Source organism: Medicago sativa, chromosome 7, assembly GCF_051527215.1.
Source record: "Medicago sativa cultivar Bolivia chromosome 7, Bolivia_mono, whole genome shotgun sequence".
Classification (NCBI taxonomy): Eukaryota; Viridiplantae; Streptophyta; class Magnoliopsida; order Fabales; family Fabaceae; genus Medicago; species Medicago sativa.
In genome coordinates, this window is record NC_140755.1 from 5,625,187 (window position 1) to 5,641,957 (window position 16,771).

Here is a 16,771-nt window from a genome sequence, read left to right on the forward strand (position 1 = left end):
AGATTTCATAAACATATTGAGTTATATTCTTTAGAGTAAATATTCGCCGTGAGCATTAATTTATGGTACAAAATGTGAAGTATTGTTACAGATTAAAATAAAAGTGATTTTGACATAAAATAATTTAGAAATTATATTTTAGAGATTTTATGAAAAATCAGAATCTATTTTGTGTTTGTTTACCGTAACAAAAATCACTTTTTTTAAACAAATAATCTAGTTTGTTTGGATACAACTATATAAAAGGAATTTTTTGTTACAAAATTAGTTCAATCTTTTAAATCATATTTTCTCTCTCCTTTAAAAAAAAATCTATTTTTTGAGAAGCTGCTCTTAACAGCTTCTCATTTGAAGCTGTTTTTAGATTTTTTTTAGATTCTGATTTTTTTAAAAATCTGTAACAAACGGATGCAAAACTCTTAAAAGTGATTATTTGTTTAAAAAAAAGTGATTTTTTTTTTCCTTAAAAAAACTATAACAAACGGACCCTAAGTGCATGTGTTTTTTCTTTTGAATCATAAAAGTGCATGCCCTTTTCTTTTGAGTCATAAAACTCATACTTAGGAGTTATACATATAGCAACGGTACCTTCTGGTAACTAGGGCTGGGCAGACTACAAAAACTACTTTCAGTGAGAAATAATTATTAGAATAGGTAGATACAACAAGTTTATTGGTATTAAGCAGATGATGATGATGAATAGAATCAACAGAAGAAAGAAAAAAGTTACAATTATGTAGCTTAAACACTCCAATAACTCGGCCATATTTTGCTCTCTTTAGTTATCTCTTGTTGAGGGGGTTGTTTTTGGTCAATTTTTTTTATTCGAAGTCACTCATCTTTATCGTTTTATCTCTATTTTAGTCTAAATAAGTTATTTTTAAATAAACCTAGGTTTTTTTCTTCGTGATTTCCCTGGCTGAGTGTGGTGCACCGTTGTACGTCGTCTTTGTGATTTCTCATATGTCTTGGTACGGTGTTCATTTGGTTCCTATTGAAAAATTGACTATTCAATCAATGAAAGACATTAGAGGCCTAACCGATGAAGCTCACTGATGGACTAAATTTGGCAACAATATCAAATTATTTTCAAGTAATAAAGTGATAAGTAAGATCGTCTCCACATAGATTGTCGTGTCAACTTGACAACTAGCATTACTTATTAAAACAGGAAATAAAAACAATAAAATAAATAAAAGCGGGTAAATTGGGGGGAGTTTGCAAGTTTGATTTCGTTGCGCAAAGCAGTAGTAAGTTAGCAATCTGGTTTGATTGCATAATTTTAGTGGCGTTTAGTATTATTCAAAAATCCCCTCTATTTCCTTGTTGGATTATAGACAAGTCAACATTTAGTCATGAGCCAAACATTCTATCTAAGTGATAAGTTCATTAGACAGTATGTCCTTCCAGTTGTTGAGTTTCACCCGCTGATCACTCTAAAGTTATACGTGCTCTAAAAGATGCAGGGTCGTCAATCCTACAGTGGTCAATATACCTACTTACAGAGTGTTAGAGTGCGGCCTTACTTGATTGTATCCATAATATTATTTTGAATCAAATGAGATAGTTTCCTTTTGTAAAAAAAAAAAAAAAACTTGAATATAAGACGTACAAGGTAGATTTTTTTATATTTATAATAGTAATATTTCTTCTTCAAAGATCATTACATGCAGTCATCGAATATATAATATAAGATCATTACATGCAGTCATCGAATATATAATATATTAGGGCACACATACACACTTGAATTCAAAGTCGAGCTTCGAATTCTAACTAACATTTTTTTGGTGGTGGTCGGGGTTTGAACCTCGAACCTTGCATATATTAATGCATTGTCCTTACCAACTGAGCTAAGTTCACGAGGACAATTCTAACTAACATTTATCATTATTAATATTGTTGCTTGTTCGCAAAACGTTTATCATTATTAATATTGTTGCTTGTTCTTATTCTTACTGATTATTATTATTACTACTATCATTGTTATTTTTTTTAAAGGACTACTATTATTGTTATTGTTATAGATATCTACTACTCAAGGTTTGTGGTTGTTGTGGTTATAATTATTAGATGGTTAGCCTCCTTCCACCGGAACCACTTTCTCGTTGACAATTGAAATAGAGAGCAGCAACAGGTAATCCAAGATTGTAAACTTCTGCAAAATCTCTTGTAATAAAATTTTGTCTCGATCGAGGAGCTAATATAGTGTGCCTACAAGGTTGCTTAAACAACACAAATATCACACGATGAATCCCTCTTGTTGGTCTTGGATTTTCATAGCTCACTATCTCTTGTCCTACAATTAATAAAACAACGTGTGTTTATACGTAGTATACTAAAATAATAAATTAAAAAAATGTCTATAAAATTATTATAACAAAAGATGTTAATCAATTACACATTATTATCACATTTTTTGTCAAGTAGTCTAGTGGCTAGAATTCACATTTTAAGGTGAGTAAGTGGAGTGTCGGGGTTCGAACACCGGCCCTTGTTATATATAAAAATGTATTGTTTTTGCCAACTGATCTATACTCAGAGACTTATTATCACATTTATTGTTGAGATTAATATCTATTCATCGTTAATATAAAACTTGTGCTCGTACCGAATGTTGTCCCTGTAGTCGCTGGAATATTGGTAACCATCCTGTATAGCGATCCAATAATAAAGAGGGAAATGGTAATTAGAATGGAACTAATTATAAAAAATATTTGCTGAATAGAAACTTTTTTGATTGATGTAACATCATAGAGTAATTAAAAAAATAATTTGATTGACATTTTTTTACAATGTCTACTTACCTTGTTTTGTCTATCACATCACAATATATATATATATATACAATGTCACAATGTTAAAAACTTTTTTGAAATACTGATATTTGAATGCCAATTATTTTCTGACCTAAATACAACACTTTTTTTTTCAATCACATCATCAACATATCATATCTATCACATCACATTCTTTATTCTATTCGCTCACAAGGTGTCTACGGGATGGATGGTTTCCATAAACATTGTTCAAATGCATGCTACAAACGCACAGTACTACAATATACCATCATCAAAATAAAGATAAACAGTGGGAATAAAGTTATATGTCAGAAAATACCAAATTGCAAAGAATGAACTATTGATAAACGTTGCTTTCTGTTATAGTGATTTCACAGACACAAGAAACCACTTGGTTCTATTGTTTATCCACAATTGAAGTTATATTTTTCATGAATTCAAAGGATAAGTTGAATATGTTCATATCAACTCACTCATGTTTGTTGAACTTGGTCACATCTTGTGCATGGATTCATTGTTTTATTTTAAATGAACTATTTTTCTTATAAAATAATTATATCAACTAACTTCATCCATGCTAAATTATTAAAAAATTACTAAATTGATCCCGCAAATCATAAGTTGTGTATTTTTTTTGATAAGTCAATTCACTGGCGGGCTATAGGACTTAAATTTGGTTGGATTAGTGTAAGAACAAATAATTTGGGCTTGTTAAAGAGAAAGAGCATTAATTGTATAAATATTCAAAAAATGGTAAGTTGGTCCTTATAAATTCCAAAAATATTATAAATTGGTTGCTATAAAAAATTGTGTTGACTAACTATGAAATGAATCTCATTTATACAAAATTATTTTAACCATTTTTTTAATTATATAGAAACAATTCATACACAAACATTTATACAATAAATATATATTCAATAAGCGCTTAATTAAATTATTTATTAAAGATCTATTTGGATTGACAAAATAGCATATGCAAATAAATAAACTTTTGTGTTAATTCATAAGTTCTCATTAACAAAAATTATATCTTCATAAGTTGTTTTTTCATAAACTACTTTAACAACTTTATGAGTAATAAGTAAAAACTTATTTATTTACATAAACTCAAAAATAAGCCAAACAAAAGAGGCCCTAAAACGCACTCTTAAAATATACAACAGAATTCATTCATCAATATGAATAAAACTTCAGAAGCATCACATGTGCATGCCACTGAACAAAACAATACCAAGACATAATAATATTTATCATGTCTAATGCCGAAACAAAATAAAAATATGATTGTGGTAAATTTCAAGATCAAATTAAAAATATGAACATTGAGAAATTCAAACTTACCAATACAGGTATTCCCTCATATTAGGATCAGTAGGGCTTGGTGCATCAGGGTTCACCATCACCTGCAAAGTGCCACAAAGTCAAAAACCCTAGAAAAAAGCTTTCACTAATTAAAGATTTTGGATCCTTCTAAGATGGTCCCAATTAGGTTTAGTTTGTATTGAAGTAATGTTATTGGTGATGTAAATGATTATGTGTTAATTAATTTGGGATTTTTCGTTATCCATGTGGCAGTTGTGGGTAATGGTTACATACTAGGCTTTTCCAACCACCTTGTGGCACTTGAAAAATGAGTTTTTCACCTTTTTTTTAAGGAAGGAGTTTTTAACTTTTTGCTGTTACATGCAACTTTTGGCTGTGAGTGATGACAATATTTCTTGTAGTGAAGGTTGCCATTAATTTGGCAATTTGAACTACTAGAAATGGCAATAAGTTTCGGATACAATGATCATGTTCAACTGCAGTCTTAGAAACGGTTTTTGATTAGGACAAATGAAGACATAACTTTTTTTCTAAAAGGCGCATGACCTTATGGATTAATGTCTCTTAACAAGTAACTTTCTTCTATGTTTGGAGGTTCATTTATATTCTTGTATGTATGATTCTCCATGCCTCTTATACTTTGTATATAACCCTAAACCGTTTCAACTCTAATTTCTATATAAAAATCTCCTTGGTTGTTCAAAAGAAATAATCTAAGAATGTAACTAAGATCAATAATACACACACACACAATTAAGTAAAGAATATGTATACCAACCAGAGTGTGTAGGGTTCTCAGGTCATTTCCACCAACTTGAACTCTTGGTGGGTTAACTATTTGGGACGGTTTGAGCTCACCACCGTTGATGACTTCTTTGTTATTTTCATAAACAACCCTGAAAGACACTGAATTTGTAAAAGGGTCTAAAACTTCTCCAATTACACCACCAACAACAAGGGAATTCATTGATTTAATACGTATGATTAATAATGTATGCTTTGATAATTTGCTTATTGGCTCTACTACATGCCCATGCTTTTATATATGCTTTGGCCTTGCCTTTCATGAGGTGATCACTTGTTATCAATAGATTCTATCTTTTCTTTCTATACCTTGTTCCATTTAATTATTTTATTGAAGTTATTGTCATACTTTTTCTTAATGGTGGATTAAAGACTCTTTGAACTTCTCTCCTATTTTTACTAAATTTTGATGTTAAAAAAATATATTAATAAGCTTTTTAAAAATAAAAAAATATTTTCACCTCTTAAGATTACATAGTTACAAATGTCCAATTTATATGAAATTTTGTTTGTTTGATCATAAGTATAAGACAAATGGCCATTAAAAAATAAATAAGTATAAGACAAATGCTAAAGACTGTCCTCATAAGAACATTGTTTAATAGGTCTAAAATATTAAGTTTTTATATAATCGTTGTGTGTTTAATACATTATGAATAGATAACTTATTCAATGAATAATTATCTTGTTTAAAATACTACTTATACAATGCCATTTAGATACTCCCTAAAAAAATGTAATTAGATACTTTCTCTAATCCTCTTTATAAGAAACAAATGGATCAACAAAAATTGATGTAACAATAAATCGAACAGACATATAATAACAATAAGGCACAACAATAAATTTATCTTCACATGACAATCAACAATAGCAGCATTCTCAAAACAAAACAAAAAAAGACAAGGATAACAACAAAAATATCAATATAAATAGTATTGATAATAAAAAAATGTGACAATTAGTCAATTACATATATCTCAAAAGTGATAGAAATCATATATCAATTATTTATATAATAAGGATTGCCAACAAAGCCTTTTTTTGTTTGGGTCCAGGCTTCTTTGTTTCGGACATGAGTGTCCAGCACACAAGGGGAAATAGCATTGCCAAAGGAAGATTATCATGGGCAGAAGTGAGATTTCACTGGATTCCATTCTTGAGCCACACTCACGAAGTCAATGGTTAGGCTTGTTCAGATCAGAGGGGAGGCAAGAATTTAGTAGCTTTAGGCTGGTTATAAGGACATGGTTGGTGCTTTCATTGATTCCTTGGCACCAGATCCCTAACGTGCTGAGGTGTGGAGAAGGGCTAGACGATCATGGGCACACAACCAGAGGAAGTCGTTCACTCTAGGAGTAGTTTGGGAAAATCCACACACGTATCGGTTTTCCACCGTCGTATCTTTCTTGGTGATGGCAGAGGTTCGAACCCCGGACCTTGCATATTTTATGCATTGTCCATATCAACTGAGCTAAGCTCAGGAGGACTCCACCGTCGTATCTCTTGTGTATCTCTGATGTATTTGATAATTGTTATTTAAAAAATAAAATTTAATCGAAAGATACTCTTATGGGACTTATCAAGGCGTATCAGGCTGGTATTGGTGCATGATATGTATCGGATACCAGAACGTCATATATTTTAAAGTATCTGGGCTTCTTACCTTGTATATCATTCAACAGTTACTTGTTCATTTAACGTGAGACTTCTAGCTCACACCTTACACACGAAGTGTGATTCCATCCATTCACATGAGAAGTGGTAGCCTTTTCATCTACATAAACTTGCACTGTCATTGACACCCATCATCAACGGGACACGTTATTTGACCACCCTTTTGTAACAAGACTCTGATACCACTTTTGGATGTAGATATGATGTTCAAATTTATTTGTGTGGTTACTATTAGTTGAATGTGGCAGTCTCCCGAGTAGGCACACAAGTTTGTACAACACGTCTTAACACAAAATCTTAAGGTATTAGATATATGAGTTGTATTTGCTTAATTACATTATAAATGTGTGTGTGTGTGGAATTTAAATTTGTTTCGTAAATGGTGGAGTATTGGGTGTGTTTGTTTCGGCTTTGAAAAAATTGATTTTGAGTTAAAAGAATTTAGAGAATTTTTTAGAGATTTTAAAAAAAAATCTAAAACTATTTATGTTTGTTTACTATCATAAAAATCATTTTTTAAGATTTGAAGCTCTTACACTTGAGTTCCTTGTATTTTGAAAAAATAGATTTTAAAAAAACTACTTGAAATAACTTTTCATTTTGAGGTTAAAAATGAGTTTTTAAACAAAATGGATTTTCTTAAAATCTAAAACAAACACTACAAAAATAAAAAAAGTGATTTTTTAGTTCAAATAATAGAATTTTTTTTCAAAAAAATCCAAAACAAACGGGCCCATTATTATACTTGCAAAAGATTTTTTTTTTAAGGAATACTTGCAAAAGATATCCTCAATTAAAAAAAGATTGATTGCAATAGGAGTACATAAAGAAAAAGAGACTGGGGGAGAATTTAATTGTTTTTGTGAATGGTGGAGGAGAGTGTGAGGTGTGCGATAAGTTTTGGTTCTTATTTTTTCGTTTTATTTTATTTTATTTTTATCTTTGCTATTCTAGCTATTTTATATCACCAATGAGGTAATGGATATCGATCACATGAGGAATGAGAATATAGTGTTTCAACCTCAAATTTTGTGGTCTTGCTAAAGATACTTAATTTGTGGAGGTGTATATATTTAGATAGATATCATAGGAATATCCTAGTGTAGCTCCCAGAAAAGTTTTAGATCTTTTTATACTCTATGGAGCAATATTCACCATATGAGTGTTAGATACATTATTCAAGTGAAAGTCTTCTATAGATGCATTACTTTCACAGGTCATATTTCAGACAGGTCTCTGGTTGATGATGTCTGGCATAAACATATTCCGTCAAAAGTTTTTGTGTTGGTGTGGCGCCTCCTTCGCAACAGGCTTCCTACAAGAGACAACCTGGTGCATCGGGGGGTTCTCTCAATAGATGCGGCGTGTGTAGGTGGGTACGTTGACTTCGAATCCGCTACACACCTCTTTTTACATTGCAACGTTTTTGGTTCACTTTGGTCTCTGGTGAGGAATTGGCTTGGTATTTCATCAGTGCCTTCTGGTGAGCTTCGATCGCATTTTATTCAGTTTACCAAAATGGCTGGCATGCCAAGAGTTTCTCATTTATACTTCAGGATAATTTGGTTTACAACTATTTGGGTGATTTGGAAAGAAAGGAACAACCGTATATTCCAAAATACGGTTCCTTTTGTGCTCATTGATAAAATAAAGCTTCATTCATTCCTTTGGTTGAAATCTAAACAGGTGGATTTCGTTTATAGTTACTTAGATTGGTGGAAAAACCCGTTGCTTTGCATGGGTGTTCTTTGGTAACTGTTTTATTTCCTGGATGGTGCTTTTGTCACCAGTTGATGTAACTGTGTAAATATTTGTGGTGTTTCTTTCTTTTGCGCGCCTTGTGTGAGTGGAAACACCTTGTGGTAATATATCTCATTTTGATTTCTTAAAAAAATATTAGTGTTGAATTATTATTTTTTTTAACAAAAAAAGTATAAAGTGCATGCGCTTTTTCTTTTGGGTGATAAAAAAAGTGCAGTGTGCAGGCGCTTTTAATTTAATATGTTTTTACAAAATTTAATATGTCTTTTTGAGTCCTTAGAAAAATAATATTTTTTGAGGAATTTTGTTTTAATATGTTGTTGGTTACAAATTGATGTAACAAAGCGACATTCTAATTAAATATAATATTTTGTTTTAATATGTTTTTTTTTTGAAGGATTTGTTTTAATATGTTGTTGGTTACAAATTGATGTAACAAAGCGACATTCTAATTAAATATAATTGGATTGTTTTTTTTAAGAAATTAAATATAATTGGATTTTCCCTAAAAAAAGTATAATTGGATGTATGCATTTTTATATTTATGATAATAATTTCTGTCATAAAAAATTCTTATAATAATAATAATGTATACAAAATCCTTTAATTCACTTTTTCTGAATGTTTGAAAACAACACAAAAATGCTAGTAGGTTGGTGGGGAATGGTAAACATATTTATTTTTAGTCGGATGTGTGGATTGGTGGGGTGCAATTAGAGATAGATTTAGTAGACTGTTTGACTTATCAATGTCTAAATGGATGTCTGTTTTTGAGATGTTCCAGTTAGGGTGGGAGGTGAATGGTGAGGCGTGGAAGTGGAGGCGGAGGTTGTTTGCGTGGGAGGAGGAGCAGGTGGGGGAATTATGTTTATTGCTTCAAAATGTGACTTTGTAGGTTGACAAAGAAGACATGTGGCTTTGGACGTTGGAAAAATCAAATGTTTACTCTGTTCGTAGTGCTTATAATCATCTGACATCTCAGTACACAGCTGACAGTCTGATGGCTGTGAAGTCTATGTGGCATAAGGTTATACCTCTGAAGGTTGTGGTTTTTGCTTGGCGCTTGTTTCGAAATAGGTTACCAACTAAGGATAATTTATTTCGGCGTGGTGCTATAAATCATGACTCTTGTTTGTGTGTTGCTGGGTGTGGTTCTTTGGAAACTGTCGACCACTTATTTCTTCATTGCTCGTTTTTTGGGTCGGTTTGGAACAACATTCTTCATTGGATTGGTCTCTCTATGGCTTTACCGTTCGTTGCTTCAGATCACTTCAATCAATTCAATTTTGGTGGCGGAGGACCAAGAGTGCGGCATTCTTTTATGTGTGTCATTTGGTTTGCTACTGTGTGGGAAATATGGAAAGAAAGAAATAACATGATCTTCAATGGAAAAGAGTGCCCAATCTTGCGGCTAGTGGACAAAATTAAGTTACTTTCTTTCTCGTGGTTGAAGGAAAAATTTGTTCAATTTTCCCTCAATTACCATGGATGGTGGCTTAATCCCCTAGCAGTTTTGGGTTATGGTTAACTGTTACTTTCTTTCAGCTTAGTTTTGTTTTTGCTGTTTTCGTTTCCCTTTTGTAATTATTGTTTCAGACCGTTTGTTTTGTTCCTTGGCACGCCTTGTGCTAGGAATGACTTTTTGATTTGGTAATATATTCCATTTTAGCCTTTTCAAAAAAAAAAAAAGAGTTGAACTTTGATCTACCGTCCCAGTCAAAGATAAAATGTGTAATTTTATTTCCATTGTCAACAACTAACTTTGTTTGTTTCTCTTGTCCTGTAGCGTATCTTGTGTGCGGGTTCAAGCTTCGTTAATAAAATTTGTGGATCCAAAAAAAAAATTATGTGGTTTTTAAAAGTGATTATAATTAATTTCTTTTTTGTAATGTGTAACACCCTGTTTTCCCAACATAAAAATTTCATAATAAAAATCAGAGTAATTCAACTTAAACAGAATGTCACATTCTTTTTCTAAAAACATAAACTGAATAAATAAATATTTATCCTTCAAAATTCAATATCATATTATTTTAAACTTCGCAGCGGAATAATTTCAATAACTTAAATAATCTTTGGCACAAGGGCCTCAATATAAAATCTCATAAAACTTAGAGTGTGTTTGGATGGGGGAATGTTTTGAGGGAATGTAATGTTATGAGGGAATTCAAATACTTTGAGGTGGATTACATTGTTTGGATGGGGGAATGTAATGTAATGTTGAGGAAATGTAATGTTATGAAGGAATTCAAATACTTCGAGGTAAATTGCCTAGAATTTTAAATTCTTTAAAATTTCCAAATTACCTCATCCAAACACACTCTTAGTTCAACATCAATTCTTGAAAGATTCATAAAGTAATACGTAAGGAACAGAAAGTAAAGACATAATCCCACCCCGTTACGTATCAGAGCACCTAAGATACACTTGTGAGGAGTCCACTCACGACCGCAACTAATCTTGGTTACCTGCAAGTTACCCATACGAAGAGCAACATTTTCAAGCAAAGGGGTGAGATTTCACCAAACAACAATATTAAGCATATAATTCATCAATCACATTTAACAACTTAAACTTCATCAACTAGTATAATTAATCTTCCTACATTAGTCATAAACTTCATCTTATATTATCATAATAAATAATCATAAACATCATATATCATCTTAATCATAACATCATATATCACCTTAATCATAACATCATATATATCATCATAAATATCACAAACATCATCACATATCATCATTAGTAAACATGTAGCATCTTATCATAAATCACATAACATCATATCATAAATCACATAGCATCTTATCATAAACAACTTCATAATCAATCTTCATAAGCAACTTCATAATCATTCATCATCTTAAGCATCATAATCATTCATAAAGCACTTCATTAATAGCTCATCAACTTGACATCTTAACATCTTAACAACTCGATAACTTGACATCTTAACATCTTAACAACTCGACAACTTGACATCTTAACATCTTAACAACTTCGACTCGACTATGCAACTTCAACTTCTCAAATCATCTTGACAAATGCAAATGCATGTGGTACCATTCTAGGGCATAAGCCCTCATCGTCGTGGTTGAGCATAAATATACTCCTAGGGCATAAGCCCTCATCGTCGTGGTTGAGCAAAAGCTCCAGGGCATGAGCCCTCATCTTTAAATGAGTATGCATGGACTCAACATCTTACGTCTTAGAAACTTCATGAACATCTATGACATCTTAACAACTTTACGACTTCATAACGACTCGACGACTTAACAACTTCATATCATCTTAACGTCTTAACATCTTAACATCTTAGCATCTTAAAACATCATATATAATTCACATTAATACTCATATAACAATATCACATTGATAATATTAACAGCAACATGACAGCACACAATTAATTCATCATATATCATCATATTCAAGTATCAACAATTCATTATGCATCTTTGTAAGAACATAAATAATCATGCACAACATATTTTCATGTCAAACCAAGGCTACCGGAAAGATATCACAATTATCAACAACTTTCATGTTTACAACAAAGATCAATTCAAAACAGAAACATAAGAACAAAATGCAAAAACATGAAACAGAGAATGCTGTCACCGTACAATTTTGCTAAGACCTCGTTGGAGTATTTTCATCATAACTCATAAACTAAAAATCATATTCACGTCAAACCAAAGTCACTGGAAAGCTAACAAAATTATCTAAAACTTTCGTGTTTACGCCTAAGACCAATTCTGTACCGATCAATACCAGTTTTCATTTTAAATTCGGAAAAGTTGTGCTGAAAGTCCATAAAAATTCACTGTGATCTACGTGCAGTAATTTGACCATAACTCAAGTTCTATAAATCGTTTTGACGTGAGACCAACGACATTAGAAAGCTAACATCCATACCTACGACTTTCGTGTTTACACCTAAGATCAATTCGGCACCGATCAATACCAGTTTTAATATCAAAATTTGGGCAGAACGCAAATTTTCTCCAAGTTTCACCTAATCTCATGTTTCTAACCTCAAAACTACTCCCAATAATCATCCTATGGATTATCTAAGGTCTGTACACAATTTCTACATCAATTCAACAAGTTTTCATCATCTAATCATTAAATCTCTCTCAAAACCCTAATTCTCAAATTCTCATAAACTCAACCTACAACATGTTAAATCTAATTATCAGAATTACAAACTTAATATTACTGAAAGTTAGTCTCACCCTTACCTTAGAATTATCGATTGGCAGCCCTTCTCTCTTCTCTTTGTCTTCTCTTCTCTTCTCTCTAAACCTTGTTTTCTCCAAAAACTGATCGTACGTTCTATGTCTTTCTAAACTTAACTTCTCTTATTTATTACCCCTCATCTAATTTCTCTTACACCTCAAAATTACTCTTTTCCTCATAATCTTATTTATTTCTAAATTAAATATATATCTCTCCCACTTAATAATATTAATATACCAAATAACAAATATACCTCTTCACTGAATAACAAATATATTTCTACACCAGATAACATATATATTTCCACACAAAATAACAAATATATTTCTACACTAAATAACATATATATTTCTACACAAAATAACAAATATATTTCTACACCAAATAACATATATATTTCTACACAAAATAACAAATATATCTCTACATCAAATAACAAATATATTTCTACACAAAATAACCCCACAACTTAATATTTATTTTATTTTCGAATCTTATTTTATTAAACAATAAAATAAATCACAATGTCTCATAAATTTCTCTAAAATCATATAAATCACATAAATCTTATAAATCATACTAATCATATAAATATATTCTAAAACTCATTTAAAATAATTAAATAATCGAAACGGACGTTACATAATGCAACAAAATAGAAAATGTTCAAATACCAATTAAGAAAAGTATTCACATACGGTGTCCGACACGCCTCAAAGAAGATTGCCAAAAACGTAATACAAGAAAAAAAAAATTGGCATGCACAATAATTCTCAAATAGAAGGCATACAAACAAAGCATCTGTGAACCATAAAAAAATAAATAAAATGCATTTGTTACCAAAAAGAATAACAAATCATAAAACATTTCCGAAAACATCCTTAAGTTACCAAGAAAAATTACTTATAGAAAAAAATTAGGTTGGACACATATATTTTTTTTTGGTTATGAATATACCTATCAAGTATTCTATGTTTCTATTGGCTTGCATATGTTCTCATTATTTTTATGGATTAATTCTTGAAGTGAAGTGTTGAGGATAATTCAAATTTAGTCAATTAGTTAACTTGCATGTTGTGCAAGTAACTAGGTGTTATTGTGTTTTCTGTTATACGGAAATTATTGCAGTTATTTCCCATTGTATGTGTGTTATTGATGTAATATTTTTGTATCAATCAAAAGTAAGTATTTGAATATCATTTCCACAGGGGCTAGTGCGATATCACAAACCGTTCAACACACATTATCGTTCTATGTTAGGGTTTGATTGTTTGTTTGTTGTAAAAACTGAATCGAATTAAAATGCGATAAATAAACGAAGATTTAACAGAGGTTTAAAACTGTTGGGATTAGAATTCACTGATAGAACGACACATATATTCACATGATCGTGCATATAGATTCTAGTTACGATATGATATTACCACATATCCTCTACAACACTATTTATGTCTAAATAATGTCGTGAACTCAATCGTATCGTTTAATCGACGATTTCTCAATCTATGAAACAATCCATTAGCATTAAGCTTAATAGTTAAAGTGATTATCAAAACCTAATTCCCATTTCTATAATTCAAGTTTCAATAGGTAATGTTCTAACCTAGATTCAAAAAGTATTTTTCAATATCATTTCAAATCTATAAGATCAAAGCATAAGAATACAAGAACAAATCCAATATCAAATAAAACTAGAATCATATATTGCATAGATCATTACGAATACATATTGTGCTTGATCATACATCTAATCCCAACAAAATGAGATTTAGCTACTCATTGTCATGGTTGCCTTGCAAAAATTGAAGGAAAGATGGATTTGCATGATAAGATCTTGATTTCTCAAACAATCTTGATGAATATCCACTAACACTCTTGTTGTGTATTTCTCCTCAGATTTTGCCCCTGTCTCTCTAAAAGTGTAATATGATATATCTAAAAAAAATGAGAAAAAGACTTTTATAATGTTTCTGATAAGTGACCACTCGCTCAGCGAGATGATGCTCGCCATGGCAAGTTGTGCTTCCTTCGCTAGTGGGTTTCTGCCACGTCACCCAGGAGTTTGAGAACCGCATTCACTCGCCAGGCGAGGCTATTGATCATTGTGGCGAGCCCCTGTTTTGCTGGAATCTGGAATTTTTGAAACTGCTCGCTGCTTCCTCGCTTCTTGGCTCGCCATGGTGAGTTGGCTGGCCATGGCCTCGCTGTGGCGTGCTAGGGACTTCTGAAAACTGGGACTTTCTGAAACTCCTCGTTGTTAGCTCGCCATGGCGAGTGAGCTTGCTTCATCCTTGATGTGGCAAGGCATGAACTTGTGAAAAATGTAAACTTTCTGACTTAGCTCGCCTTGACCTCGCTCATGGCTTGCTGTAGCGAGTGAACCTTTGGACAATTTTTATGATTTCTTTCTTTCTCAGTGTCTTGGTATCCATTTTTCTGCACAATGGGATAAAGTAAGATGTAAAAAGCATAATTGGGCATTTGTTCATATTATCATGGCTTTTCTCAGATAACTTGTAAAACAAGTAACAAAAGTGCCTAAAATACACTATGAAATTAACTACTTTCCGGCACTTATCAGTTCTCTGTGATCACTTGTGTATATAAACATGTGAAGTGAATATTCAATGTTTAGTGTGTGATTTTCCATTTTACACAAAGTCTTGTATTCTTCTCTCTTTCATTTTTCAATCTTCCTCTTCAATCAAAACCACAAGTGAGTGTGTGAGTGTACAAGAGATTCATTGAGTGAGATTTATCTAAATCCAACATGAAGAACTACGGGTTTCTTTTTGGATCTTAGTGATATTTTTGCTAGATTTTGAAAAGAAAAAAAAAGATGGTTTTTCTTGATTAATTTTTGAAATAGAAAAGTATCACATGGAAAATATTTTCAATGGTTAATGGATTTGATGAAAATCTTAAAATATTTCTATTTGATCGGTGTTTATTTTTAATATGTACATTTTTTTTCTTCTACTTATCCCAATATTGACTATAAGATAAATCAAGTCTAACTGAAATTTATTACTATCATATATACATAATTTCTGTAATAGAAATTCAGAAATAAGAAATTAAGGATTCGTTAGGTGCGCATGATATGATAGAGACAAGATATGATATAAAACTGGATAAAGATAAGATAGAATATGGACATGATAACATTTATAATATTATGTGTTTGATGCTCACATGATAAACATCAGGATAACAATATTTTATCATATTAAATTATAAAATTACCTTTATAATCAGTAACATTTTTTAACAGATTTTCATATTTATACATATTACGACAACAACACAAAATAGGGGAAAAATTCAAATCCATGGATGATCATACAAAAAAGGAATCTGAAAATAAAAAACTAATTGAATAGCAATCTAAAAAAAAAAAGAGGAACGTTCAAATCGATTAAAAAAGAAGATGAATTTAAGAAGAAAAAGGAAGAGAAATCCATGAAAAGAATTGGAACTTTTTGAAATCGAAACAAAAAGAAGAAGGAATAGAAATTGATAAAAAAAAAATCCATCAAAAGAAGAAGAGAAAAACAGGATCTTTAAAAAAAATGAAATTGATAATAAAAATGGAGAATTTAAAAATAAAATAAAAAAGGAAGAAGAAGATGATAGGAATGGATGAATGATTTGGATGGATGGTAATATAAGGATTTATTTTGCTAAATCGGATGAGTTAATTTTAATTCAGCCTAAACTAGGATAGAAAATACAAAGGAGTGATATGATAGGATAAGTAAAGAGGATAATTTATCTTATATCATTGTTGCAACAAAAATAGGATAGGATGTACTAATCGTATCTTATTTCTCTATCCTGCGTACCAAAACGGACCTTAAAATGATACGACAGGGGTATAAAATATTTATTTTTGAATTGTTATCGTAAATATTGGAATAAATACAACATTGATGGTGCTTCAAGAGAACCGCTTGGTTTATCTACATGTGCTGACATTTTCAGTGATTAACAAAGGGTCTTTCATGGATATTTTTGAGTAAAAAATATTGAGATTATCTCTCTTTTTTTTTTTAAAGGATTATGCTTATAACATTTCATTAATAAAAACGAGATACATAATGTTTACAACTCATTGATAATTTTATTGAAAGGGTGTTATAAATTCCCAAGTG

At 31.1% G+C, this 16,771-nt stretch overlaps 2 protein-coding genes across 2 annotated transcripts; one reads left to right on the forward strand and one right to left on the reverse strand.

The window, feature by feature from the left end:
• Positions 1-1,645: 1,645 nt before the first annotated feature.
• Positions 1,646-5,140, reverse strand: LOC146903766 (protein FLOWERING LOCUS T 1-like). The gene is made up of 4 exons (XM_085729720.1): positions 4,906-5,140; positions 4,146-4,207; positions 2,612-2,652; positions 1,646-2,299 (listed from the first exon to the last, which is right to left on the reverse strand). Exons 1-4 carry the CDS (start codon positions 5,092-5,094, stop codon positions 2,070-2,072), a joined length of 522 nt encoding a protein of 173 aa, XP_085585846.1. The 5' UTR covers positions 5,095-5,140; the 3' UTR covers positions 1,646-2,069.
• A 3,977-nt stretch (positions 5,141-9,117) lies between these two features.
• Positions 9,118-9,897, forward strand: LOC146903767 (uncharacterized). Its single transcript, XM_085725419.1, has 2 exons — positions 9,118-9,222; positions 9,265-9,897. Exons 1-2 carry the CDS (start codon positions 9,118-9,120, stop codon positions 9,895-9,897), a joined length of 738 nt encoding a protein of 245 aa, XP_085581545.1.
• The last annotated feature ends 6,874 nt before the right edge of the window (positions 9,898-16,771 follow it).